At 40.5% G+C, this 27,884-nt stretch overlaps 1 protein-coding gene across 9 annotated transcripts in view; it reads left to right on the top strand.

Annotated features, from left to right (window-relative positions):
* tnika (TRAF2 and NCK interacting kinase a) overlaps nt 1-27,884 on the top strand; it is a 118,087-nt gene that overhangs the window by 77,198 nt on the left and 13,005 nt on the right. For 3 of the 9 annotated variants that reach the window (XM_015361163.2, XM_015361160.2, XM_015361164.2), the window contains exons 14-25: nt 6,211-6,327; nt 8,884-8,970; nt 11,971-12,171; nt 12,703-13,041; nt 18,818-18,982; nt 19,872-20,117; nt 20,591-20,694; nt 21,011-21,162; nt 22,470-22,564; nt 24,044-24,067; nt 25,932-26,110; nt 26,446-26,557. In XM_015361163.2, the coding sequence (XP_015216649.1) occupies nt 6,211-6,327; nt 8,884-8,970; nt 11,971-12,171; nt 12,703-13,041; nt 18,818-18,982; nt 19,872-20,117; nt 20,591-20,694; nt 21,011-21,162; nt 22,470-22,564; nt 24,044-24,067; nt 25,932-26,110; nt 26,446-26,557 (1,821 nt within the window). The remainder of the gene's footprint in view (nt 1-6,210; nt 6,328-8,883; nt 8,971-11,970; nt 12,172-12,702; nt 13,042-18,817; nt 18,983-19,871; nt 20,118-20,590; nt 20,695-21,010; nt 21,163-22,469; nt 22,565-24,043; nt 24,068-25,931; nt 26,111-26,445; nt 26,558-27,884) is intronic. The other 6 variants (XM_015361162.2, XM_006637692.3, XM_015361161.2 and 3 more) reach the window with 6 other exon arrangements.

Below are 27,884 nucleotides of genomic sequence, written 5' to 3'. Positions count from 1 at the left end.
ATAAACAGGATTTCACAGCAATTATGAAATCACTATTTACACTTGTAGGATCCATAATAATAAATAAATCCATAATAAAGTAATGAAATATTTACTGGATTTAATGGATACCTTTTTATTGTATTATTTGAAGCATGCTACTTCAGGGCATCAATATAACCCTTCAGAAGGTGAAGATCGAGTTGCCATCTCGCAGCATTTCAGTCAGAGCGGCAGAAATCTGTCCCCGTCGTGTAATGGCTGTCTGCAGTAATAAATTACTGTTGAGAAAATGATTAATTCGTAAACTGTTATCATCTGTAGTTTCTTGATCATTGTAAAAATAATCCTATCACCCAGGAAGAAATTGAACTTCATAAAACGAGTAGCACTGACAACACGCCTACTGAACCACTGCAGTTGGCTGAAATTCCATTCACGAGAGAGATATGTTCTCTCTTCGTCTTGTACCCTAGCCTGCTGAGATTGACTCCAGCTTCACTGTGCCTTTTCACTGGGATGAAGTGGCTTTAGGATAATGTATGTACATACCATAGTGCTCCAACATTAATGAATACAAATAACTCAGCCCCCCCCCAAAAAAAAACACACATTTGATTAACATAGTCAAGAACATATGCACTGCCACCTCTTACAATATGTGCTGGACAGTTTTTCATTTTGATTGATTTCATTGTTTTTTTTTTGCCTTTTGTAGTCTTTTATGTTGCACTTCAAGGCAGCATTAATATTTCAGGAAGGCTCTGTGAGGTCAGGCCAGATTTTACCCACATCAGCAACAGCATCTGAGCTTTGCAACTAATCAGTGATGCCGGAATGTTTGTGCTTCAGTTTATGCTATGAAGGAAATGTCCCCGTATCTCACCCCCCACCTTAATTCTTAGGGGGTAATTCTTGGTGGTAAAAGTGCATTGCTGATTTGCTTGAGAGATTGTACACTGACCACAGTGTACAGAAGATTCTTCGTTTTTAGGTGTTTTTTTTTTAGGAGAAAGGTGTCTTTTGAATAGTAAATGCCAGTAGTTTCAAAATCTGGAGCGCAATATCTCTGGCCAGAGCATGGGCAATTTGCCACTTGTTCCACAAAGAGTGACGTCTGTTTGCACTGTGATGAAGTCCCTCCTGGCAGTGGAAGCCAGGATTAAGTAAACCCAGCCAACTATATGGGGTCAGCAATACAGCTTTGCTCCGATTACCAACTGTGCTTTCATAGTAACTTTCCCATACTTGTATACTTCTGAATGGATTGATTTTGTCTCATTCTGAGAGCAGAGAGTGCAGAAAATGTCATAAATTGTACACTGCTGTGTCATTGTTTTGAACTGAAGTGTAAAACCCGATTACATGTTTAGTTTTGTTTCAGGGGGAAGGGAAGAGGAAATTATTTTTTTTTCAATTAGTTCTTAGCAGAGCCCCAGTTTCTATAGTAAAATGCCTCCTGCTGTAGTCTGTACATGAACGTAATGGAAACCTGCCTTAAATGGGAACTTTTAAACAGCTGTTTTTTTACAAATGAAAGCAGCGTAAGTGAAGCTAATTTGAAATTTAAAAATGAGAAACAGTGGAAGTGGAAAAAGTTAGTAACATTTCTTTTATGTATTTTTACACAGTATCTCAATATCACAGTGTAAATTTTCATGCTCAAAATGTAATATTAGGAATGTTCTTCAGAACTTCAGGCTTCCCTGTTGCAATATGCAAAAACATGTTCTAACTGTTACTTTCTAATTAAAACGTGTATTATTAACTTTTATTAAAACTGTTCAAGTACAAAGCTCTTGTTTTGTTGAAACATGCATGCAATTGTGTGAGAGCTTGGCAAACCTGGAGTTTGTCTGTGTTTCTTACTTATGAAAATAAGTGTGCATGTAAATATGTGGGCGAAATGTGTCAAGGATGACTAAGTACATCTCCCAGCTATTGTGAAGAGGCTGCCATTTGCTCTAATACAGAAGTGTTTGACTCTTGGTTTACTCCTAACATTGGCACTGTGTTTTTCTGTGTCTTGCTGTGCTTTGTGGTTAGAACACTCTGTACTGACATGACAGCTTCAAAACAATGATTTTTTTAGCCAAAGCACTGATTTCTAAATTTAAACTCTTTCTGCTCAAAAACAGTAAACCTTTTCTGGTTTCAATTATAGAATTTTATCTACTGGACTAACAGCCCATGTAGGCTGTAGTTTTGTCTTGATTCCAGGATAGGCTCCAAGTTGCTATGATTTTGTGCAGGACTGAGCTTTTTTTCATTTTGGGTGGAATGTTATGTACTAAGTAAAAATGCTGCATGAAAGAAAAAATGTGGTACTATCTGCTTTTAGATTGGCATAAATGCATTTGTCAATTACTGTATTCAGGCCCTTGCACAGTTTTCACGTTTTGTTGCTCTAAATCTTGTAATCATGGCACTTTGAAATAGCAATTATTGTTATATAGTTACATACACAGTCTAGTCTACACATTCAAAGCAAAAAGCAAAAATAGATAATATGAAAGGAAAATGGATTTCTTTAAACAAACCCTGTGGTATGGCAAACTATAAAGTTACCTTAAGAAGCCTTACAGGTGAGTCACCCCCGTTTTGTGCCATAATAGTGGTTCATGTGATTTCACACTAGAAATACCTGTTTTAGGTTCTGTGAGGTTCCTTGGACAGATAGTGAACTTCAGGGAAGGCTTCAACCAGACTAACAAGACTAAGGAGTTTTCGAAGCAAGTCAGGCATGAAGAAATTAAAGTGCACAGATTAGGAGAAGGGTGCAAAAATATCAAAGTCTCTGCATATCTCTATGAGCACAGTCTACTCAGTTGTCAATAAATGGAAGGTGTATCGTACCCCCTTGAGACTGCCTAGATCAGGCTCTCTCCAAACTGAGCAGCCAAGCTAGGAGGAAGCTGGTTTGGGATGCCAATGGCAGATCTGAGCCACAGAGTTCAATGGCTGAGACAGCGCAAAATGTGCAACAGACAACAATATCCCGACCACTTCAAAAATCTTGCCACTGTAGCAAGGGGGCAAATTCGCTTTGTATCCCACATTGTTTAAGTGTTACTGCAGTGCATGGCCGAGGACTTGTAGTCGGATAAGATCAAATTAGAACTTCTGGTATAATTGCAAAGCTTTTCGTCTGATGCAAGACAAACACAGCACAACACCCAACCAATGTCATCCCTACAGCTGAGCATTGTAGTGACAGCCTCAAGGCATCGGGGGTACACTTCTCAGAAGGGGTTGAAAATCTTGTTAGAACTGAAGGAAAAAATAACGGAACAAAGCGCAGGCAAATACTAGAAGAAAACCTGTTTCAGCGTGGTAGACTTCAAACTGGCCCAGTCAAAGTCCTCACTTGAATCCTTCTTAGAATTTGTGGAAAGACTTGAAAACTGCTGTTCATAAGCGATTACCAAGCAGCCTGAGAGAGCTTGAGCAAATCTGCTAAGAAGACTGGGCAAAAATTGCTCAAAGTTAGTGTGCAAAGAAGGTAGGGAGTACTGCTAATGGTGCTTCCACTAAATACAGAGTTCTTGAATCTGAATACTTATGCCATCAATGCATTAAGGGTATATATGTGTATATATATTTTTTTCTTTAAGAAATGCCTTGATTTACCTTGAATTACCTTGCTTTTGATTAACTTTTCTTGGGTTCCAAGATTCATGATGTTGCTCCATACGCTGAGATTTTACTTTCCTTTTTGCACTGTAGCAGATGTGATGTTAATGTTATACATTAACATAACTTATTATATGAGACGATGAATAATTCAGTTCATTGCCTAATAAAATTAAGCCAAAACATGCTAGAAACGGTCCGCTCAACCATAAATAAAAAGATAAATAAAATATTTAAAGCCTGAAAATTAATCTGTATAAATTGTATGTGACACTTTTATTGAGATATTGTTTTATTAATTTGTTCAGTTGTGTTCTTTTATGTAAGTATTTTTTCAGCAGAATGTATGTTTCAAGCTTTCCAATGTGCTTAGTTCACAACAGAAATCCGTACACCCTGTGGTATAGGATGTGCTTTCATAGGAAACCTGTGGCTTTTCTCACCTGATCAACTAACGTCGCTGCAGACAGAACGAACCTTCTGTCTCAGATTTATACTGCGTGACACTTTTCATTCTGTCGTGTCACGCCAGCAGAGGGACCGAAACAAAGGTCTTCAGCTATGCAAATAAAAAAAAATGCTTCCTGCAAAAGCGCTCCTTTTTGATTCATAATTGCAGAATAATTTGACTCCTGAAGTGCAATAATGAACGTTCCGGACAGAAATTACATTTTGTATAGATACTGTAAATGCAAGGCTTTAAAAGGCTTTAATTACTTAAGCTGTTGGTTTCTATAATCATCAAACTTTCATGTGGAAAATCACTACACAAGATTTGCAATATTAGATGCTTTAAAACACTGCAGAACAAAATACAAAAACTCCCGGACGTTTTATGGGTATTGATCACAAATGGGGAAAATGTGAAATGGGTGATTTAAAGAAATGGTGCTTATGAATTTGTTTTCAGAATTTGTAACTCTTCACTTGTCACTTGTGCCATCGACTTAGCCCAGTGCGACACCAAGATGATTGCAGTCCATTAAAATGTGATGGAATTCCAAAGGAAAAGGCTGTCCTGAACCTCCCAATCCAAGAAAAACAAATGTACCTATATTTGCTCTCAATGAAGATTTTGAGTTCACCATTTCGTTTTTGTACCCTAACATTTCCAAATCTTTTTTTAATGAAGGATCAGCTTTTCATTTTTATTATTAAAATTATTGTTGTCCTTAATTAAGTATTATTATTATTATTATTAATAATAATAATATTATCATTAGTGAAAGGGCTTTGCATTATGAGAGGCAGTTTTATTATTGCTTTTAATCTTTGGTCCATCTTTTAAGAGCCAACAAGAAGGCCCCCCAGTATGTTATACTCTTGTCCTTCCATGCTGTTGTGTTGGGCATTGTATGGGTGACACCTCTTTGTTACTCTCAAGGCAGCCAGTTACCCTTTCAAAACTTTGCTCAGCTGTTAAATCTCAGAGCTCGGGCACCTGCTTTGCCAGCGCTGTTGCAGCTGGGATTCTTTGCACAGGGAAGGTGCATGATAAGAATTGGCTGTGTTCCCAGCTGAATGCACCACCTGGAACAACACATTTCATATTCTCTAGTTCCTTTGTATTCAAGGTTCCTCCGATTTCTTTATGTCGGGGGTATCATCATTTATGTTAGTAAAGCCAGCACCAAAAAAGCCAGCTATCAGTCATACAATGCAGAAAACTATCATATACAATACTGCCATCTAGTGGAAAACAATCACAGCGTAGTTGTGTAGTTGTTCGAATTATGCACCTGCTAAACAGTGTGCCCAACGTGGTGTAAACATTTACCTTGAAAGCAAAATATTAAAAAAAAAACATGTTTCACTACTTAAGTATTGGAATGTTTAGACACAGCATACTGTTCCTTAATTACAGCTACCATTCCTTGAAATTTTTATCATCTGACAGCACATCAGCCTCATAACAAACACACTGTAAAGTACTTCTATTGTAAAACCGAGAGTTCACTTCATTGTTTTGTTCAGTATCTTCTGTGTGGAGGGAGACAAGGCAGATGAATTCGTAAAGATTTTCTATGAACACAAAGTAGAATACTGTTCCACAATCCTGCTTGTTTTTTTTAAGTTTTCTCATTTTTTTTTGTTGTTGTTGTTGATGCGGTATACCAAGGGATTGGAAAATCAAGGGCTTTGACTTTAAAAAAACGTGTTAAATACATTATTATATAAATCTTCAGCATTAGGAATGGTTGATATGTACATTTTTAAGTGTCAGAATTCTGGCTCAAGCACAGCTAGTGAAACATCTCTTGGCAAAGTCTACTTGAATTCATAACTCTTCATTTTTTTTAACCACGTTCCAAACATTTTTTAATAGTTTAAAAATCTGTTTGGGAGTTTCACCTTTAACTGAGGCCTAGTGCCTGCGTGACGTGAGCATTTTATTAATTGGACACCCTTTTTTCCCCAACATTAAGGCTTTTCACATTTTTATACAATCACGTGAAAAGAGAATTGAAACAGAGAATTTGGTTGCCGAAAGCGGCTAGGCTAGGATACAGTACGTTTTACGGCTCAAGAGAGGGGACATGTCGATGGACCGACGGGTGTGTTGTGTTGCGCGCTGACCTTTGACCTGTCGTTGGGCAGCAACAACGCCGGGAGCGCGAGATCCGCAAACAGCAGGAGCGGGAGCAGCGGCGGCGGTACGAGGAGATGGAGCAGCTGCGACGGGAGGAGGAGAGGAGGCAGGCGGAGAGGGAGCAGGTAACGCCCAGCTCGCCCCCCCCCCCCCCCAGGAGCCCGCGCGCGCTCCGTGTGGGCGCGCGACCCCTGCCGCTGACTTACCCCGGCTTTCTTTCACGTGCCAGTCACGTGCAGGCTGAGGCGAGGCGAGTGATCAGAAGCCGGAGTTGACCTTTTGGTGGCGAAGACACTTTTAGCCAATGTCCGCCTGGAATTTCCTCCCCTTAAACATTTTGTTATCTCTCAGTTTGAACTGCCCCACGTTTTGAAAATACCTGTATCCTAAAAAATACCTAGGTCCTGACGTTGGGCATTTTTGTTGGTGAGCAACGTATTACTGCGCGAAGGAAAACACATCAGTAGACTGAGGAGAATGTCATTTTAACACATCTGAACTCATTTTAAGGGAAAGAAACTTCGCTTCTGTCCAGGTGTGGCAGCGTCTGAGTGACAGGTGAAATTTAGTTTTGACCCCTTGCTCTGGGTGCTGCAGAAGAGAAGCAATCTCTATTTTATGAAAATGAAAAGGCGAAACAACATGTCTAATCTCTTGTAAAAGACCTCTAAAAGGTCTCTCTAGCCCATCCAACACAATCCTCTTCTCTAGCTCCTTATGTTACAGTAATACTTCATGATCTGCTCCCTTTAGCTGTAGGGTTTTAAGAGTTTGTGCCAGCTTTCTATAAATAGCCAGCCAACACCCACCGACTCAAGATCTCAGAAGACAGGGTTTCTTACACATTTATGTGATGTGTTAGTGTGCTTTTAATTCTTCCTGAGTGTCCAAAAACAACACAACAATGTTGTGTTTTGAATTCCTAACAACAAAATACAGACTTAAAAGTGAAGACATTCAGGGTTTTCATTAAGAATGATTTTTTTTTTTCATTAGGTGTTCCTAGAGCAGGCAATAGGGAATAAATATTTGTACGCTTTAGGAATAGTGTGGAGTTTGCCCGAGGAAATGTACTGTATTATTTTTTGTTCTGGACTCAGTTTAAATGATAAGTTGGAAGACAAAAAAAAAACAACAGAATTCATCTTCCCTTCTCGTGTATTTGACTTGATAAGCCCCTTTTTGGTTTTTTTTTATTCTTAGCTTTGAGTTCCTGTCCTGCACTGCACTGTATATTGAAGAAAACCATTTCTGGGCTGGAGCTGGGGACTGCTTTAATAATCTCTCTTCAGGCAGTGAGGGCATGGAGGTCATGTTGCCTAGGCCAGTGAGCAGTGCTGCAGGAGCGAGGGAGGTTTGTGGACACTGAGGATCAGTGATTACCAAGTGTCCAGGAAGGCCCATGCATTCACAGCTCAGTTTACTTTCTCCAGAGGTGAACAGGTTGAGAATGCCGTCTGTCACAGTTAGCTCAAGCTATTTCCTTCTCGCAGAGAGCAGGTCCATATCCCTGAATGCTAAAAATGTAGCAGATGTGATGAGCACTTCAAATGCTTCAGCTCCTTGTCAAAGCGTAATGTGTTGTGTGTGCTAGTGCTTCACATATATTTGTTTAAATACATGTTACTGGGAATCAGAATGTTGAGATAACTTGTTCTGTTTCTGCTTGTTATTGTTATGCTTTAGTTACTATGAATACAGTACATTTTGGTCTGTATCTTCACTGTCTATTGCTTATTAGATTTCCAGCACTACAGCTGCACATGTAAGTGCTATAATGAATCAGAGGACAGGAAGGAATGCAAATTCGCTCTATCAGTGGTATCACTTTCTCGGTCAGTAAGTCAGTACAAGGGATAAAATTGCTGCTATCTTATATCTCCACCATCTCCTCTGTTACTTTGCATGAATTTGATGGATAGGAGGGAATCTGTGAATTATTAGCACATCACACACTGAAAAAGGAGCTAAGGGCATTGAATTAGTACTTTATTGGCAGGGAGAAAAAAAAGACTAAATAAATCCTGATAATATCATGTAAAATGTTTTGAAGTCAGCATCATAGTGAATAATTGAAGCAATTCCAGTTAAAACTTGATAAAGCAACAAGAGCTCTGGATATTTTGCAGTGTGGTGTATTTTCTTCCCTTTCCAGGGCTACAGTACATTAGTATAATGTGTGCTATGACAGGGCTAGTAAGGACTGGCAATGTAGGCAGAACTACATTGTAGGCAGAACTACAGGTCAGTGAAACAAATAAGATTCGAGCAGTCCAGTTAATCATAAAGAGGAAATACTACAGCCGTGTTATAATTTGTGAGAAAGCTTTGGTAGTCTATGATTATAACTTTATGTCGTATATTTGTTTAGTGGTGGTCTTTGTACTTTTTTCTTCTTTTAAGTTTTTTTTTTTTAATTGAAATTGCTCCTTATTGGTTTATAAAAGATGTTCAAACTGTTCCTGCTCCCTTCCCAAACACTGGCAAGAGGCCCGTTGCTGTGTTATTCAACATTTCTCTCTCTCTCCCTTTCTCTCCCCGGCTTCCAAGATACAGCACGGAAAACATTAAAAGCACTCGACGTGGCCATTTTTTTTCTCTTTCCACCTGGGTCGGTCTTACGTGTGTGAATCACTGCCTCTCTTTCTTTCCCTTCTCCTGCTTGCTGACTGCGCCTCCAGGAGTATATCAGGCGTCAGCTGGAGGAGGAGCAGAGGCAGTTAGAGATCCTGCAGCAGCAGCTACTGCAGGAACAGGCTCTTCTTCTGGTAAAGGAGTGGGCTCTGGCCTTTCCCCAGCTCCCTTGCTCTGCTGTGTGTCGTGCTGTGCTGTCCCATTGTCTGCATGCCTCTTCATGTTCCAGTGATGTTTCCACTGTGGTAGGACCAGAGACAGCAAAGGCTGATTGGATAATTGATCAGTTATTGGATTGATCGGTGACTGGCCTAAAGGTTCCGAAAGACTTTTTTTTGGAAGTAGATAATTGTGTAGGCGATTAAGATTTATTCCTTCATGAGAGGTGAAAACTATTTAGGGGGGCTGAAACAGTGTCTCTCTCATCCATTGCATGCTGTTGAAAGAATGTTAGTTTAGAAATTACTTTTACAGAACAAATGATCAGCCTTTTTGGTTCAACAGAAAACTCTTTAATTATAACATGTTTGTCTAACTCTATATATTGTAAATGTACAAATTAAGTTCAGTATAGAGCGTACAAATGTGTACTCTGTATTTGTTAGATATATATACTGTACTTGGCTAGTTGTGCAAAAGTATGTGTGGATGGTAAACTTTATTTTAAGTAAAATGAGCCTTTGCTGTTGCAACTGCTTCTAGATATAGTTCCATAAGAAACTGTATGGCTAGAGTTTGTAACAATTTTTGAATGCATGACCTTTTATATACAAATGCAACCATTTTTAATTCTGAAATCACTATATAAATTAAGAGTTCTCCATGCAGTGCTCAAGAGTCAAAATCACTCCTCACCTACCCATCCATGAGATGATATAGTGTTGCATTCTCTAATAGCATTGTGGTACTTTGATCTACTGTACAGTGAGTCTTCATGATAAGACTAAACTGTATATAGACCCAGTTTTGGAAGGAGTGTCTAATTGTTTCCTTCAGCCTACAAAGTTTTTTATAACTTTAGTACTCCAGTTACTTACCTGTAATACCTTTTGTTTTGCATCAATTTTGTTCCGAATAACCTGCGTCATGTTATGAATAAGATATTACCTTTCTTTTAATTATTTCCTGTGTTAATTTTAGAATCAGTCTATGACTTGGAGATACATGAAAATGACTTGGAATGCAAATATTCCAGACTTAAATCTGCTTGTCTGTGTTTGAGTCAGCAGCATGCAGTCAGCTGCCTAAAGGACCCATCAGATTTATTTTTCATCCCCTCTATAAATGATTCTGTTGGGTCACAGTACTGTAGAAATACAAATTGATACAGATTTAGGATTAAGCTCTTTTTCTATGCTAAGGTTTTCAATTCATGAGCTTTCCCACCCTGTGAATCAGGGGTCAGTTTCTCTTACCTGTCATTTTTGCAGCTTTTTCCTGAACTCTTTACGGCTTCTTATCCTTTGTCAGAATACAAATAGTAAAAATAAGTCTCTGAAATGAGTTTTCAAAACTAGAGTTAAGATCAAATTTGCTTACTTGATTCCTGGTTTCTACTTCTTTCTAAAAGGAACACCTTCACTGGAATTCTTGAAATCTTTTTCATTGACATTATTCGGTTTTTCTTTCAGACAACATTGGGTTTATCTCGGTGAAACACATTGCGCTGCATTTATCAGGGCAAATGTGGCCGATTGTGAGTAATTGCTTTCAGGGTCACAGTGAACATAAGAAAGGTTACAAATGAGGAAAGGCCATTTGGCCCCAGTTGCGTCTCATTGCTAGCAGCTAATCGATCCAAAGTTCTCATCCATTCTTTCTCTCTTGAAAGAAGTCAGGATATCGGCTTCAACAACATGGCTGGGTGCGCGATGGCACCATTAACTGTGCTGAGACACTTGCATGTGCTAAGAGCCTTCAGAGCCTCCAGTCTTTTTTGTCCCGATTCTCTTTACATTCTGGTCCATTTTAAAGCTGTGCTATCCATTTATATATTCTGAGAGAATTTTAGAAATGCCACATGAGTATTAGAATGCCTGTCGGTGAGTACTGACAGTATCATTTAGTTTTTGAAAAGCTAAGAGATTATCATACTGTTTGGGGAAAAACACACTTTGTATTTATTAAACAAGACAACTGCAATATGATTTAGGGTGGAAGCAGTCAGTACTCCAACCATCTCGGGTCAACTCCGTTTGTAACAGGAATTACCGTCGTTACCCGGTCACGTTTCCCCCACTGCTCTTCAGATATCTTGATCCTTTCCAGGTAGAAGACTGTTCGCTCGCAGCGACAAGTGGTGGTAAAATTGTGTTTTAATTAACAGAGTAGCAGCACAATGAACTAGAGACATGCTAAATTATTATTCTTCATAGGTATTAATTGTACTGCTGTTTAGGTTCACTAAATATAACACAGATTCTGACGAAATGTTGCGTTTTAGTCATCTGCTGGCAGCAGAGCTATTAAAGATGCACCATTAAGGATTATATGGTTATGTGGAGTATATGTCTGTGCTGGATTTTATTTTTACTTTTTGAACTATATACACATATTTGCCAATATCTTTACTAGCACTGTCTAGAGTTTGTGTGCAAAATGTCCATATTCTACTGTAGTCCATTCAAGAAGTAACAGTGACTTTTATCTTTCTGAAAATGACAGTGTAACCTGCTGGTATTATGCTATGAGAATCACGCTCCCTCCAATTGCCCATATGCTACAACCATTATCCACCCCTAGCTCCAACGCTACTTATTTAATTATCAGATTGCTGAGGTCAGAAGATACTCAAGTCTAATTACAATTGTGATCAGTTTTGCTTTAGTGATAGTATAGTTTGACTTTTCACTGATCCCTTATTCATTTGCTTCCACAGTTTAAAAATGCAGCTTTTCTTACACAAGACTTCTTTATAGTATAGTTGGATAAACAAAAGGAGGAGCAGGTGTGTAATGAAGGTTAGAGCCAAGTGCACGAGTAGTTCGTTTCTACTCTGGAATGTGCCATCATCATCCTTACTTGAGTTCCTGGGCTGACTCCCTCATTTGTAAATCTTTTCACTGTGTTGCTGCGGCTCTACATTTTTGTCGGGGGTGTAGTAGTACTACTGCTTCTCTCCCTCCTCTCCGCAGGAGTACAAACGGAAGCAGCTCGAGGAACAGAGGCAGGCGGAGCGCTTGCAGAGGCAGCTCCAGCAGGAGAGGGCTTACCTGGTTTCTCTGCAGCAGCAGCAACAGCAGCAACAGCAGGAGGCTAGGGCTGGAGAGAAGAAACAGCTCTACCACTACAAGGACTCTGTGAACCCCTCGGACAAACCAGCATGGGCCAAAGAGGTAGGGAGAGGAGTAGAAACCTTCATTTCTTACAGTAATGGCACAAAATTTCTCTCTCAGGATTTGTGTGAAGACCCATTGGGATGGGGAAATCTTGTATATTTTAACCCCCACCTAGACGCTTCCTGTTGCTGGTTCTTCTCAGAACAACTTCTCAGATTAGCCAAAGCCGTCACTTGTTAAAGCGTTCTGTCTGGGCTACACTGCTTCTGGACAGAGTTTGGGTACCTTTTGGAAACTACGAGGATCGTGGCGTTCAACACGATCCAACTGGAGCAAATAGCGCAAAGATTAATGAAAGGTTTAGATGGATCTTTTCAAGTATTGAACTTTTATTCTTCCCCACAAATGTGTAAAATGATTACATGTGCACAGATAGAGATGGTTGATGGGTACAGTCATTTCAGTGGACATGGAAGCTGTATGCCGTACGATCTGTGTTCAGTCGGAGCACGGTGCAATGGTGCTTGTTTGCTGTAATCTGCTTTGACATTAACCTTTTCGTAACTGCTTTTGTAATCCCATTTCCAGGTTATGAAACGGTCTCAAAGTCACTCCCCTCGCCTCCCATCTAAGACCCATCAAACTCCCAACCTCCGCCAAGTGCAAGATGCTCATGCACCTCCACTCCATCCACCTAACCCGATTTCCTCCAGCAGATCTGAGGCGGTTAAGCAAGCGAGCTGCCTGCCTCAGAACATACCCAAAATTCAGATCTCAGTCATGACAACCGAAGAGGAGAGACTTAAACAACAGGTTGACTTACATGTCAAAGAGCTGAAAGAACAAAGAGCTGAGGCCAGAGGACGGAGCCCCAGCAGGAAAGCTGCAAGTCAGGTCTTTCCCCAGGACTTCAAGCCTTGCAGAAGGGTAAATTCTAACTCCCCTTGTAAAAGAATAGAGGTTGAGATTGATAGTGAAGATGAAAACTGGAGAGAGGATTTAAGTAAGCCTCAGAAGTGTCCGAGTCTCGGCAACCTAGAAGAACCGTGGGACCTGGGGCCCTTTGGCTCATGGCAATTTAAGCTCTCGAGCTCAGCCCCTGAAAACTCATTAAGGCACATGTTTACCCCAAGAGAAAGGCGTTCTTATTCAGAGTCTTCCAATAAGTTTTTAAAGGTGCCTGTGGGACTCCTTCCCAGAAAGAGGAATTCCATTTCTTCACTGGAAAACTGTGATGCTGGTTCCCCGGAGGCTTTTCTCTCTGGTTCTGCCCAAGAGCACACCTTAAAAGGTTTGCTGAGCCATCTGCCAAAGCAGAACTTGTTGGCCCAGGGTGGTAGCAGCGCATTAAAAGTAGGCCAAAAGTGGGCCGCAGAGTTAAAAAACATGGGAAGAAAAACGTATGATGTTTCCATGCAGAACTTGCAGTGGATGGGTCTGTCTCCTAGGTCGTCCCCTGCACCTTCCCCCGAGTCTTCTCATTCCAATTCTCCCCACAGCTCCCGATCTTGTTCTCCAGGAAACTCTCCTTTCAGATCCACACACCTTCTGCCAGCTATTGACATCGGGCAATAGGCAGCAGTCACTGGCCTACTGTGAAGTCTTTAACTTCACGTCTTCCGTTTTTTTAAGTCACTTCCATTTCCTTATAGATAGAAAACCATGTATTGCTATCGTACATGCGACAAGATCTTGATGAGGTATTTTACCCATTTTACGTTGTGTATGTAACCTACACATAAATCGATAGATATGCATCTTTTATGGAGTAAGTTCACACATATGCATGTATAGTATTTCTACACAGTGTCTTCCATTGAACGCTTAAGCAGTGTACCAAAATGTCACTGCAATCCAGTGGTGCTGCCTCTCAGACCCTCAGCCTGTGTGCACATCCTGGTATGAACGAGTGTCCTGTCCAGTGTGTAGTTCCCCTTTGATGCTCTGCGCCTCTGGGATGGGGTGCTGGTTACCACAGCCCTTAACAGGATCAAGCAGCTTTCTGGTAAAGGACTGCTTAAATTTGTTCTATAAATATTAAAAAGACAAGAAATAGTAATATTCAGTAAGTCTTTAGTCTGCACACTGTTCATGTTTGTTATTACAAATAAAAAGAGCCTCTAATGTAGCTATTGTGTTGTTAATGGAACTGTGTTACTTTGGCTGGAGTAAATCTTAATTGAAAAGCCAAGTTAACCAATTGAAATTTCAGGAATATAATGTTGCACTGTCCAATGAAATGAATTGTTTTAACTGTTGTCTTTTGATAGTCAAAGATAACGGTTTCATGTCAGATATCTTTGAACAATAGTGTTTTCCTTCATCTTTCTCATTGACAACAAAAACATTGTTGCCAGCCATTCTTTGATGAAGCATAGTTTGTTATCTGCCTAATTCACTGAGAATTACTGCTCAAAACACTCTATAGGGGGAAATATGCATCAGTAACATTTTGTGGAAAAGTTGAAACCATTGCCCTTTCTGAAAATGTACTCCAGTTATTTCTCTTGTCCAAGACTTGAAATTAATGAGTGACAAAAATATATGTGAAGAATTTTAATCTAAGAACACGTTTAGGTAAATCAGATGTAGCATAGCAGACAGTGTGGGCACTGTAGTCATATGTGTGAACTTGCTACATTGTAGTATTTAGCATTTAGAAGTAACTGCATACACTTTAATGTTGCAATTGTAAATACATTAATGATTCAAAATTGATTTAAGTGAACATTATCTTAAATACTTTTTTATCCTTGTAAAGACTCATTTAGCCTGCAGGATACCAACAGAAGCTTTCTTCTCTCAGGATGCAAAGTTTTGCTAGTGTTATACAGTATGTTCCTGACTGGAGTGCAGCACTCTGCAAATTTCTCTGTTTCAGTGGACCACTTTTACATCATCTCCAAAGCCCTTAAGTGTCATTAAAGCAACTCCCCCTTTCCTTTTTGCCAAGTGTTTCTGATTGCTTTATTTGAGAAGCTTAAAAATGAACATCCACAAATGCCCTGAATTCATTCTCAGCTGGCCAGTTTGATCATTTTTGCTGAGCCTGTCCCGTTTTTAAGACTTTTCAAGGCCCTGATTGAATAGCATTTTCTCCTCATCCATCTCCAATGTCCTGGCCTACCATTCCAACTTTTCCGGCTTGTAATTGTACTCAACCTATTAGTCACGGCCCACTTAAACGGAGTTCTCCCATTCACTGGCTGTGAACATCCTGCCTTAAATCTTGGAGAAGCTGTCGATCATCCAGCCAGCCCATCCAGAAAATTCAGCCTGAGAAGTCGGTGACCGGATTACAGCGACATGTTGGATGGCAAAAGGTTTTGTCATTTATCCACAGCAATGCTGTACCGCAAAACCTTCAAACTGGTGGTGAATTGGCCTTTCTGGAAATGCGAGGCAGCAAGCAGGCAGTTGAACACAAGGCTTTAGGGTTTGCGAAGCATGTAAAAAGTTCAAACTACGTGTTATACAAAACTAACATAGAATTAACCCTGAATGCATTTAGTGTCCTGATGCAATTATAAGGGTTCAGCAAACAAAGGATTACGAACAAAGTGGTAGACGTCCTCTGTGCTTTTAATTACAGGGGTTTTAATACTTCACTTGTAGCATACAGAGAGAATGGGCAGAGTGGAGTCATTTCAGAATCCCGTGTGCCAGTGGCAGAATTGAACTTCCCTTACAGACAGTTTAGGGACAAGTCTGCTGTATTTAATTCCCAGGCTTGTCCTACTGGCCTATTCCACCGCTCCATGCAAATAGTGCTGTTGGAAATGCTGGGTTGCAGGCTCAAAGACAGTCAGCCACCTGCTGATAATGTCTGCTTTTGGCCTGTGATGTCCATCCATGTGATTTTTATCACCTGGTTTTATTGGCTGAAGGGTGATGTCACCTGCATTTGTTTTCTACCCATAAGAAATTATCACTGTCCTTTCCTCTCCAGTCCCTTGCTCCACTCAAACTCTCTGTCATCTGTGCACTGGAGCACATGTAAATCAGTTTGCTAGAACCTGGAAAGAATTGCATTGTTTAAATAGATTTTAACTAACCGTAGAAGTGCATGTGGCATGATACTGTTCATGCTATACAGCATAAAGTAACCAAGACGATTCTGCTTTTGTTTTAGTTTTTATGATATGTGGATCATAGAACAATGATGATTGGTATTGTCATCAATTATCCCAGTTGATGGACTTTCCCTTAACCCATGACCCCTGATCACAATAGCGACATGTTGGATGGCAACATGTCGCTATTGTGAAAATACAATTCTATAAAAGAAGAAAATACAATTCAGAATTGAATTGTATTTAATACAAAGAAATACAAAGAAAATATAGAAAATACAATTCTATAAAAGACAACACCTGATATATTTATATACCACATACACCAGGAGACTCCAGTCTCTGACAGGTGTTAAATAGGGTAGCTTAGTTCTTATTTCCAATATAGACGTTTTGAGTTTAGAGAATGTAGTGCCATCTTGTCACTGCATCCCTCATGAGTTGGCCTGTATTATAAAATTGCTTATAAAGCAACAGTGGCTGCACTTCCACAAAAACCAAAGCAGAACTAGAAGCCCATTAATTCTTTAAGACCAAGAAGACATTTCAGTCATGAAATCCTCACATGCTCAATCAGTTGCCTCCTTGCTGTCACGTCCCCGCTGCTCACAAAACTCCATGGTTCACTCAGATCTTCTATATAATGTATTGTTCTTGGATGGGGAAAATGCATTGATTCCTGCTAAACAGCCAACAATAACCCACGCCACAATCAATTTGTGAAGAAATACCATTTTAACTCTTGGCCCGGTTTCCTTTTTTCCCCCCTCTGAAAATCTTTCTTTCAGATCTTGCTATCCGGTAATTCCTCTGGTGAGGCAATAACAGTCTTTTCTTTTCCCGGAGCAGGCTCTTGAGGAAGTTTCTCCGGATGTGACTTGATACAGGAGTATTACGGTTCCACTGACTTTATAACTGCAGCGAAAGGGTTAAGGTTAAAGTTGGGAGTGTAGGAAGGCATTGGGATGTCAGCTTAATCTAGTCAGGTACATGGTTAAAATCGGATGTTTTGGTTTGAGCATTAGTTCAGCCCAACAGCATCGTGTACTCCTGTATCTTGTACCTTTCCAGAAGGAGATACTTGCTCATGTGAATTACTAATGGCAGCCTTTTTCTTTCAGTAGGTAATGGGCTTTTCTTTGTAAACTGTGGGTGCATTTCAATGATTGCTTTTCTTTAAGGGTGGTGTTTTGCTCTAGCTTAGTTGTTGCATAAACCTATTTGATCATCGTGCAATTACCAACCAGCTGGGTGGCTTGCTAGAAAAAGGGGTTGATAGTGTTGTGACTTTCTTATTTTGTCTTAACATAGGACTTTTTCTCTGTATTCACTGACTTTCACTGTGTCATTGTTTCCCTGTGAATTTTAGATTTCTAATTTAGATAGTCTGTCATGTAAACAGAAAGAACATTTTCCTAAGGCATGACTGAGTTCCCGAGGTTGTGTTTTTTAGGGTGCATATGAGAAGGTGTTTCTATCCAAGGTCCTTTTTTTGAACCTGGCAATTTGTGGAGTAAAAGGAAAAGGTTTTTCAGGCTGCCCATTCCAAGGTTGCTCTTTAGCACTGACATACTGTATAGATTCATTTCAAATCTCTAAGGGGTGCAGTTTATAGTACTAACTTATTCCTGGGGGCAATATGTAGATGATAGAAAAGATATGAGGTGAAGTCACTAAGGACTTCCTCAGATGTTTCCTTCCCTTTTTCTACCTAGCCTTGGGAATACTAAGAGAAAGATGGTGGCAAGAAAAGCAGCATTTTTATCCCATCACTTTCTTCTAGTCTTCTGAAAGGTGTTTTGACTGAGTGATTCAATCTATAGATGGGCTGACTTAAGAGTTTGCTCTTCTTTATTTGGTTTGTGGGGCTTCTGCGGGTACTTACAAGTGAACAAGGTGGCTGGCCCTTGGCTGGTTTCTGTACAGACTTCTCTTCCAGCACAATGAGGGACACAATGCTCAAAAACTGCATAAAACATTTCTATTGAGAGGAAATACTCATTGAACATAAAAGGGACCTGCTTTGCCTTCAAAGCCTTGATTTATGTTTGGCTAACTTTGAAAATGGAAGCAGCTCTGTTGAAGTCAAAAGGCAGTAATTGAAGATTAGAGCTGCTTTCTTTTCCTTTTCATCTGTAATAGGGTATCACAGCTTTTACTTTGCAAAGAAGTTCAATAATGTTACAGACTGAAAATGTCCTGCAAATAATGTATTGATAGTGTAACAATAAGAAATGTGGGAAACTAACTTTCTTTGCCAAGATTTGCAAATGTTTATTTTAGAAATCCACTCATGCTTTTACAATAACCCTCTAATATTTGAAAAGCATTTTAAAAATCTCTTTCATATCTTTCCTTATATAAGGCATATATTTTTCTAATACGTTAGCAGACATTTTCATTTCACATAGAAATTACTTTTTATAGTACCTGCAGGCACTTAAGAATTTCCAGATGTCAAACAGATGTTGGTTCAGTTTGCTGTGCATTAGGCACTCTGATGGTCACTGTTGTACTGGGAGAGCTGTCTGTCTGGAAGGGGGGGGAGGGGGCAGGTCAATGGGGCTGGGAACTGGTGAGGTTTGTGTCATGCACCTGGTCTAATAGGCTTCCTGACTGGGAATTTGCAGGTGGAAGAACGCTCAAAGCTGAACCGGCAGAGCTCTCCAGGGATGCAGCACAAAGTAACCAACAGGATCTCTGACCCCTCTCTGCCACCCCGCTCTGAATCTTTCAGCAGCAGTGGAATCCAGCCTGCCAGAACCCCACCTATGCATCGTCCGGTGGAGCCTCAGGTACCCCAGGATTGTGCACTGTGGAGAAAGCTAAGCTTCCTTATCTGTGCAAATCTCTGTCTTCTTACCTTGAAGAATTTGCAAATGCATTTCAAATCACACTGAACGTAAAATGTCAGAGTAACATGTAAAAATCTCCAATTTACAAGACAAAATAGACCATTTCCAGATATGTACAGCACCATGTTCTGCGATTCAGAAGGAGGCAACGGGACTTCCAGTGACTTGTTGCTGCCTTATTACATTGTAAAAAGGCATTGTGAATACATCTCTTTTAATGCAATAGAAATATTGCTCTCGACTTTGAGACGGTTTAGCAGACAAGTACTACTTGTTAACTCTGCATGCTGATCAGATTGGAACATTACTGAGGTGAAATATCTGCTGCACAACTTGTACTTATTTCCCGGTACATCACATTACATTAGTCATCACAGTGACTAGTGAGCAGGAAGGGCCAGTTTAAGTCACAATTCGTGCAATCCTCGCTTTCACTTGTGGTAACATGGTGACCATACAGGACTTTCACAAAGGTCATGATTTGGTGCTTAACTCCAAATTAAGACAATTTAGTTACCAAGATATAATTACCAGTCCTTGAAATTGGGACTGCAGTTGCCTTTAATAAATGTGAATTCTATAATGCAACACATATTGGGAAAAAAAAAATTATCAGTAATATAGAAAAAAAACTTTCATAACTATAACACTTACACACGTTGTTGTCATTCCTTGGGTGCATCTCATGTCATGGAAAGTTCAGTCCCAGGAGGTCAGAAGCTGATTAGAACAGCATATTGTACTGTAGGTCATTTACTTGCCATGTGACTGTGATTGATGTGCTCCAGGACATTGTCAGTTTTATTCAGTTTCTCCCTCCCCGGTGCAGATGGCACACCTGGTCCCTGTGAAATCCCACGGATCGTCCATGACAGGCTCCCAGTCCCTGCACGACCAGTCAGCTAAGGGCGTCTCTGCCTTCCAGGAGGGTATAATCTCCCACCGGCCAGAGATGCCTCGGCAGAACTCGGACCCCACCTCTGAGACACCCCCCCTGCCTCCACGCATCGCCAGCCGGGAAGACAAGTTCGACCGCAGCTCCTGGCTCAGGCAGGAGGAAGACATTCCACCGAAGGTCAGAGGGCAGGGGACTGCGCAGGCTTAAGCTTTCTTGTAGTCAGCGTTCTTAAAAAAAATCTATTATAAAACAGGTATGTGTAAAGTGCAGTAGTCATGTGGTACTATGTACCGGAGTGTGGATGTGAACGCAGAGATGAGCTGCTGAGGGCAGTCGGGCAGTACCCAGCAGCCCATATACTGTATGAGTTTAAGATCACGTGTAACGGCATATAAACATTAATGAAACCCCAAAAGAATACAGGTTATCTTTAAACACAAATGCAAAGTGAATGTGTGCACTGAACCAGCAGATGTGTATTAACTACTTAAATACGTAGGTCAGGCACCTGAAACACTGAAAAGAGCAATGAAGGGCTGCATTAATTTGCAAGACAGTTTCTAAAAAAATGTATCAGTTTTTTTTTTCCAAAATGCCACTGTGCCTGCGCTTCAGATTTGTTCTTCTGTCTTTACGGGGGGTGTTTGCAGGTGCCCCAGAGAACAACATCCATCTCTCCGGCGCTGGTGAGGAAGAACTCTCCTGGCAACGGAGGTAGCCAGGGAATCAGAGCCGGGTCACTTATCCACGCCAGGTAACGGAAAAAAGGGGCAGACTGGTTACTTAAATTACAGAACAAAAGAGGTGAAAAACCCTGTTTAAAAAAAAAAAAGAATTTAGAAAGAGCTAATGTACTGTACAGTAATGCTCTGCAAGCAGATTCGTTATTAATATTTGAAACTATTCATAAATATTAATCACTTCTTTTCTGAGGCTGACCGAACAGCTGTTGTTTTCGTAACCTTCAATCTGGCGTATGGAAAATCTAAATAAAAAGAAGGCGGGCGTGCTGTGAGGCTTTTTGTTTGCCCCGTTATTAAGCCACAGCCCGTGCGCGTGTGTTTATTCAGTAACCCGGACTTGCGGAAGGCCGAGGTTGCCCTGGAGACAGTGCTGCAGAGAACCAGCAGCGGCAGCTCCTCCAGCTCCAGCACCCCCAGCTCCCAGGGGGGGTCACAGCCGGGGTCCCAGGCTGGCTCCAGCGAGAGGAACCGCATCGGAGGTAAGGGGTCCCTGCACAGACGGGCCTGCGCGGGGGGGCACTGCTGTCAGGGGTGTCCGCTGGGGCGGTTTCTTGTTTGACGTGCTAATGTTGGGCCCGTAAGATAACTGTACTGAGGCCTTTTCCGTTCCACCCCTTCCGGTGCATAGTTACATCCCAGCGTTTACGAAAAGAGAGACAATGTTGCACATCTCTAAAGGTTCTTATTAATTTATCTGCTGAAATACATATACACATTTTCCAGCAGTATCCTTTCTAAATGTATAGAACACTTGGCAAGTTCAATGTGCAGTTAGTTTACTTTAAAGAGGGAAGAAATAAATGTTTCTCATCAACTCCATAGGCCTCTGTGGAGTGTTTTTTTTTTAAATAGTCTAAGAACTCACAGTTCTTCACAGTTCCTTGGGAACTACGCTACAGCTTCTCACAACTGACAATACAGTGTTACATCAGTATTTCTTTTCTTATGTGGATTTGAATCTTTGTGATGAAGTGCTGATGAATTTCAGTGACCGCAAAAGACCCGATGAAAACAAGACTCTTGAGCTCCAGCTGGCTTGAGCCTCTCCCTTTCTCGTAGCACCATGAACATCACCTCTGAGGCGTCAGCATACAGATGTCTTGATTTTGGTGTCTGCTTTCCATCAAACCACTCAATTTTTTTTCAGTGACAAACTGGCACGAAGTCTTCTCAGCAGGCAGTGTGAAATCTAGGTCGTTGCACATTGGGTGGCGACATGAATGGCAGTGTACCCTGTATATTTCTGTTGTGTTACCAAAGGAAAAAGCTCAACTGTTTTGTTCTCCCCTTGAGCTCAATGGGATGCTCTTGTGGGAAAAGGGATGGATAAAGGAATATATTTATAATATTATAAGCTTTCATTCCTAAGCATGAAATATTACCTGGGGAAGCTTTCCTTTTAATTTTGTGATGGAGTGTGTGAAAAATTGACGGTGCAGATCATAGTTTTTCACAGATTCAGTGATCCATACAAAACGGTTGCTAGCTTCTGATCTGCCTCTATGGCAACCTTTGTAGCAGCTGCCTAAGTAAACATGGCGGCTCTGCATCATTGGCTGCTCGGAGGGATATAAGCACATTTTTTAATGGCTATATTTAATTTTTGCTGAAACAAGGTGCTGGAAAAAAGCAACAAGAAAGAACCAGTATGTTGATGAGCAGGACTCACAAACCACCCACTTTCTAGAGGCCTGGATAACAGTCCGAGGGCATAGTGTTCCAGAGTTCTGTAAAATCAGGAACTTTTTTCATTTTTTCATTCTTCCTGTCGTTGTTTCTTTGACAGGATCAAATAAGCCCGAAGGAACCCCTGCGGTGACTCATGAGTCCTCCAAGGGGAAACCAGAGGAGCGGGAGGTGACCAGGCCGAGCAGACCTGCTGTGAGTCAGTCCAGAATATCCCAAAGCGAGCTTCCCCATGGTCACTCTCAAACCCACCCCCTGACAGGCCTATCGGGGATCAGCAGGGGCTAAGCGCTAATTTAACAGCTGAAAACGACATTTCTGACATCCATCCACATTACTCATCAGGTTTGACAAATAGATGTGCTTTTTCACAGCTCCAAAAGATGCAAAGTGCAGTTTCATCACCGAGTCTTAACTTCATTTTACTAAACCCATTTGTTATCAACTGTCTTTGTTTAACATTTAGCATTCTGGTTGTTTGTTTGCTGCTTGTAACGGGTCCACATGTCCTAGCATGCTTACTACATATATTTATGTAAGGGTTGTGTGCTCGACAAAAAGAAAATATGCACAAGTAGATTTTATCTAAGTAAGCTGATAGAAGAACAGAATTAAGTATTGTGTGAGTGCCTGTGGAAAAGATTAAAAGACAACTACGACAGGGAAATGACTGCCAAGGTTATTGGGGATCCCTATCTATAAGAACACAGCACGTCATTCAGCTTCATTTTGACATTGGTTAAAGAGAAGTATTCAAACTCTGAAATTAAAGTCCAACATGTTATCAGGCTGTTAGAAGACATTCTAAAAGTTTTCTCTGAGGAAAGTACATGTACTTATTACTCCTTTATCTGTTTTGCTAATGCCCCCAAGGGCACTACAACATAGGAGATTTTTGTTGATTTGGTCTTGTTTGTTTCAGATCTTTTAGAGTATTTTTCGCTGTTATTGATGTAAACAGGAGATCCATATGATAACTTTTTCAAATGGCATAATTTTTATATATTTCTATTCATAGAATTTATTAGTAGAAATTTAGATTCTGGTAATTGAAACTGTGAATCCCAATGTGTATCTCTTTCTAGACAATGCTTGAAAAACATTTGCTGATAAAGTTTCTCTGTTAGTAAGCAGGTGCATATGCGCACTGCAAAGCATTTATTACGGTAAAGCTAGGTGAATGGTAGCATTCTTTTACCACATTGTGGTCTGTATGTCCTTTTAGAGTTGAAATATGTTTCCTGTCCTGATTTTTTTAAGGAAAAATACTTTGTGTTATTAGTTGCAAAAATACACACTGAGTTTGTAGAATATGGGGTGGTGAACTCTAGCTACAGCACAGGATACTGTACAAACCGACAACAGGAGACACTTTTTTCCACAAAGGGATGTGGGAGTCTGGTACAAGCCAGCTATCAATGTTATTGAAATTCATACTTTCTTTCCAGAAACCGGTTTGAGTGTCAGTTTATTCTTAACAGTGACTCTACCACAGTCTCATGTTGTAGGCGTGTGGTGTTGAAGAGGGCAAGCAAGGCCATACCCTAGAAGTAAATAGGATTCTGGCCGGTAGCTGTGAACTAACCCGTCTTCATTTTCTCTCTCACCTGCTCCCTTTTCTTCTGCCTTTGCTGTCCTCCATTTCCTCTACCGCTGACTCCTTCCTTCTCTCAGAGCTATAAGAAAGCCATAGATGAGGTTAGTGTCACATTTCCTCTTCATTTCTGTCTCTCTCTGGCGCTGCTCAGGCTCCTAGGTGGAATGCCACAGCATTTGAAGATCAAAAAGGGGCGAGTCTTGTTTCCTTCTTACATGGTCAGATGCTCAGACAGAAGTGAAGTAGTTTGGGTTTTGATCCAGCGTACATACAGTATGAACCATGTAATTTGCTAGCCTTTCAATTTATTGCACTTGCCTGCACAGCCATTTTCTCAGAAAGTGTGGCATGAGAAGGCCACAAGTGTCCCTTTTAGGTGTGGCCAACAGTAGTTATCCGTTCTTCAAAAAAAAACTGTCTAAAGTACTGTATATACTGTACATTGTGCTTACCATCTGTACAAGCTTAGTAACAGGTCTTTTCATGTTCAGAATTTTTGTTTTACTATAGTTCTCTTTTCAGAATTTAACCAATTGACAAGTATTTTAGCTGTGCATATAGTTTTATGTTTTATGAAACGTCTGAAGTCTTTGAAAAATGCTTCCAGTTGGAAGGCTGTTCTTTCCAAAGACAGTCCCTCAGGTGAACTCTAAAGCCCCTCAGCAGTACAGAAAAAGAGTGGAGTTTTATAGGTTTTTCAATGGGTTTCTTTCTCCCTGACTCCCTCCCACCCGATGACTGTGCTGGTCACTAGGAGGAGATGGTAAGACTGGTGCTCGGAGAGAAATTGATCACCCCCTTGCATGCTGTGTGATAGAATGAGTCGCCCCTGCAGAAGAGCCCCTCCAGTCAGAGGCTTGGTGCCTGCAGTATTCTCTTGTGCTCCTGCTCTTGTGCCCTTTGTGCTCTGCAGTGCATGATAAACATGAACTCCCCTCCCCTGGAAATAAAAGTACAGATTCTCATTAAGAAGAACACTTTTTATTACAAAGAGGAAGAAAAATCTGGGTCTTGCTTAAGCAGTTTGTTCACAGAATCATCACTGGTCATGAAAGATGGTGTGAACCTCTTTAGGAGGAACTTATTGACATGACAGTGATTTCTCTCTATTATGATATTGGTGGTACACAGTAAGGTGAAAGCAAGTAGAATAATATTGTGTTTTCTGGACCTTTAACCTACAATTGTGGACTGAATCTTCTGGGTAACATGGTGCTGGCTGTCATTTAACTGTATACTCATCCTTATTTCTTATGTATTATTATTATTACGCATCAGGCATTGTAATTGCATGTCATATATTTGACTGTATACCATACATCATTAATTTGTTGTTCTCAGGTCAAGGCAAATATAGGACTCCACCAACATTTCAACGTCCTTAATCTGTTTTAATGGAAACTTCATTTTGCACCTCCTATAAAATCCTAAAACGAAGAATATTAAATAAAATAAAAACCAGAAATGCACAATCCACATAGCTATGTTCCATTAAGACTTAGGAAATTGTAGTCTTCCTCTTAATGAATTTAATCAAATGATAAGTATTGTTTGAAGGAAATAAGGAAGGAAAAGGAAAATAAGCTTGAGGCAAAATAAAGGCTAAAAACATGGGGAAATTAATGAGGATTTTTTCATTAGTTTTCACTAATGGTGTCTTTTACTTTCCCTGAAACATCTGACAGACTTAAGTTGTTAATTAATTTGCCCTCAAATTAATTACTGCCTGTACTTAAAGTTGTTTTGTATTGATCTTGATTCTCCTTTATCAAAACCTTAATCCCCTTGGTGTCTTTTCCCAAACTCTTTGTTATCCCAAAGACACTCTGCATTGCACACAACTTATAAATCAACGACTGTTCGGTGTGCCCAGTCCAACCAATATAAGAAACACATGTGGATGTACGTTGACCACATCTAACGTCCTCCCTCCGGCCTTCTCCTTCTCTGTCCTTTTCCTCGTAGGACCTGACTGCCCTGGCTAAGGAGCTGCGGGAGTTGCGCATTGACGAGACAAACCGCCCGCCCATCAAAGTGACCGATTACTCCTCCTCCAGCGAGGAATCGGAGAGCAGCGAGGAAGAGGATGCTGACAATGAGACTCACGATGGCACTGTTCCAGTCAGCGACATTCCCCGGATAATGTAAGAGCTCACTGGAATTTGATTTGCAAATGGAAAATGACATGAATGTTCTTTAGTGTCTTTAATCGAGGCGAATCTTCTTTTAAGGCTTCACTTCGCCTTTCCTAGGCCTCTAGGTCTTTGGAACCAGTGCAGGACCTCTGTCTGTACTATCAGCTGGGTGCAGCCAAGACTCAGCCGTGGTTCAGGTCTTACCTCACATACCAGCATTTTCAGAGAGCTCAATTACAGCATGCCCTGCAATTGTGTAAAGGGGGACCTACACACATGGAGTGTCAGGCCTCCTCCATACACATAGACAAATGTGGCTGACGTCTGTCTTTCTCCCCGAACAGGCCTTCTGCAGTGCACAGCAGCAGCGACTCTTATATGATGGGAAGCCATGAAGATGCTCACGGAGACAACTACGGCAACGGTTCCAAGGATGACACCTTGATGATGAGAGAGGTAAGAGCATCCACAAGGTTGGCGCTGTTTCTGCCATGGGAGCTGCAAGTAATAGACATTGAGCTGGACCTGAGCTTGGAGCACGGCCCCAGCCTCCTTAGAGTCACATCCGCATTGCAAGTAGCGTAAATTAAAGATGTGCCTCAGGCTGGTAATGTAAAGACACATGGCACGTTTTAGGATTCATTGTCCTCAGTGAATGGTAAGAGTCCTACCAGATGAACAACTTGTTCTCATTGTGTTATCTTACCATCTGTGTTTTTCTTCAGTGGAGAAAAAAAAATCACAGTGGAAGATGTAATCACAAGCTTCTTTTGTTAATTGCAGCAGTTTATTTAACAAGTTTGAGCGGGTTTGGCCCCATACACAATCCTTAATTCCGTCTCTCTTACAATTTTTTTTTTTAAAGTTAATTGCAGCACTTTCTCCATGTTAACCTGAACAATTCATTTATAGAGGTCATTAAATCAGCCAGCCCCACAGAGAAAGAATATTCCAAACATGTTAGTAAATTTGACCTAATACGGGGTCCTGTAGTGCTGAATGCCCACAGTACAGTTAGGATTTCTGGACACATGGATTGAGCCATCAAGACTACTGTAAGTAGTACTATAAACTGTATGTGCAACTGTCTTTTAACTCTAATAATGGGTAGGAAATTGTACTTATGAATTCAGTCTTTTCAAAATGTATTGAATAGCTGCTTCATCCTGGTGTGGTGAAGATTAAAAGACTTCAAACAGGAAGTGCCAGTAACGTGTGCCTTCAAATCTTGCCTGTGACTAACAAGACAAAAAAAGAATTATTGCCTTAATTGTGGAGATTCCCTCATAAATGTTCATGTAATTTAAATTCAGGATTTAATGAAATTAGGATGGAAAAGTAGAAAATTCTGTGCAAAACGAAAACAAAGCAGCTGAAAAGACCTTTTCCATTTTAGGCCCAAGCAAGAAATGTTTTGGGGAGGAAATTTTTGAAAGTGTCTCATGTGGCAATTCTGGATACGAGTCAAGTGAAATCAAAGAAAGGTTATTGAATGTAGTAGATTTCTGTGTAGATGAGTTATAAATCAAAATAACCAAGTTATTTCAAGTTGTCATACTGTATGTATATACAGTACAGTATTCTGTTGTGTTCTATATCTGCTAAAAGAAATAGCTTTCAGACCTTTAAATCAAACCATCTTTTGGTCTCTGTGAGACCCACTCATTGTCCATCACTAGCTGAGGTTAAAGGGCTTGTAAATTATTCTGCGTTTTTTGTGTGCTTTGCTGTTTTTATTTGAGTTTTCATGCATCTCTTCCCATTATTTCTGTGAACCCCTTTC

This window comes from Lepisosteus oculatus, chromosome 13 (assembly GCF_040954835.1).
Source record: "Lepisosteus oculatus isolate fLepOcu1 chromosome 13, fLepOcu1.hap2, whole genome shotgun sequence".
Lineage (NCBI taxonomy): Eukaryota > Metazoa > Chordata > Actinopteri > Semionotiformes > Lepisosteidae > Lepisosteus > Lepisosteus oculatus.
This window is presented reverse-complemented; position numbering and strand designations above follow the sequence as displayed.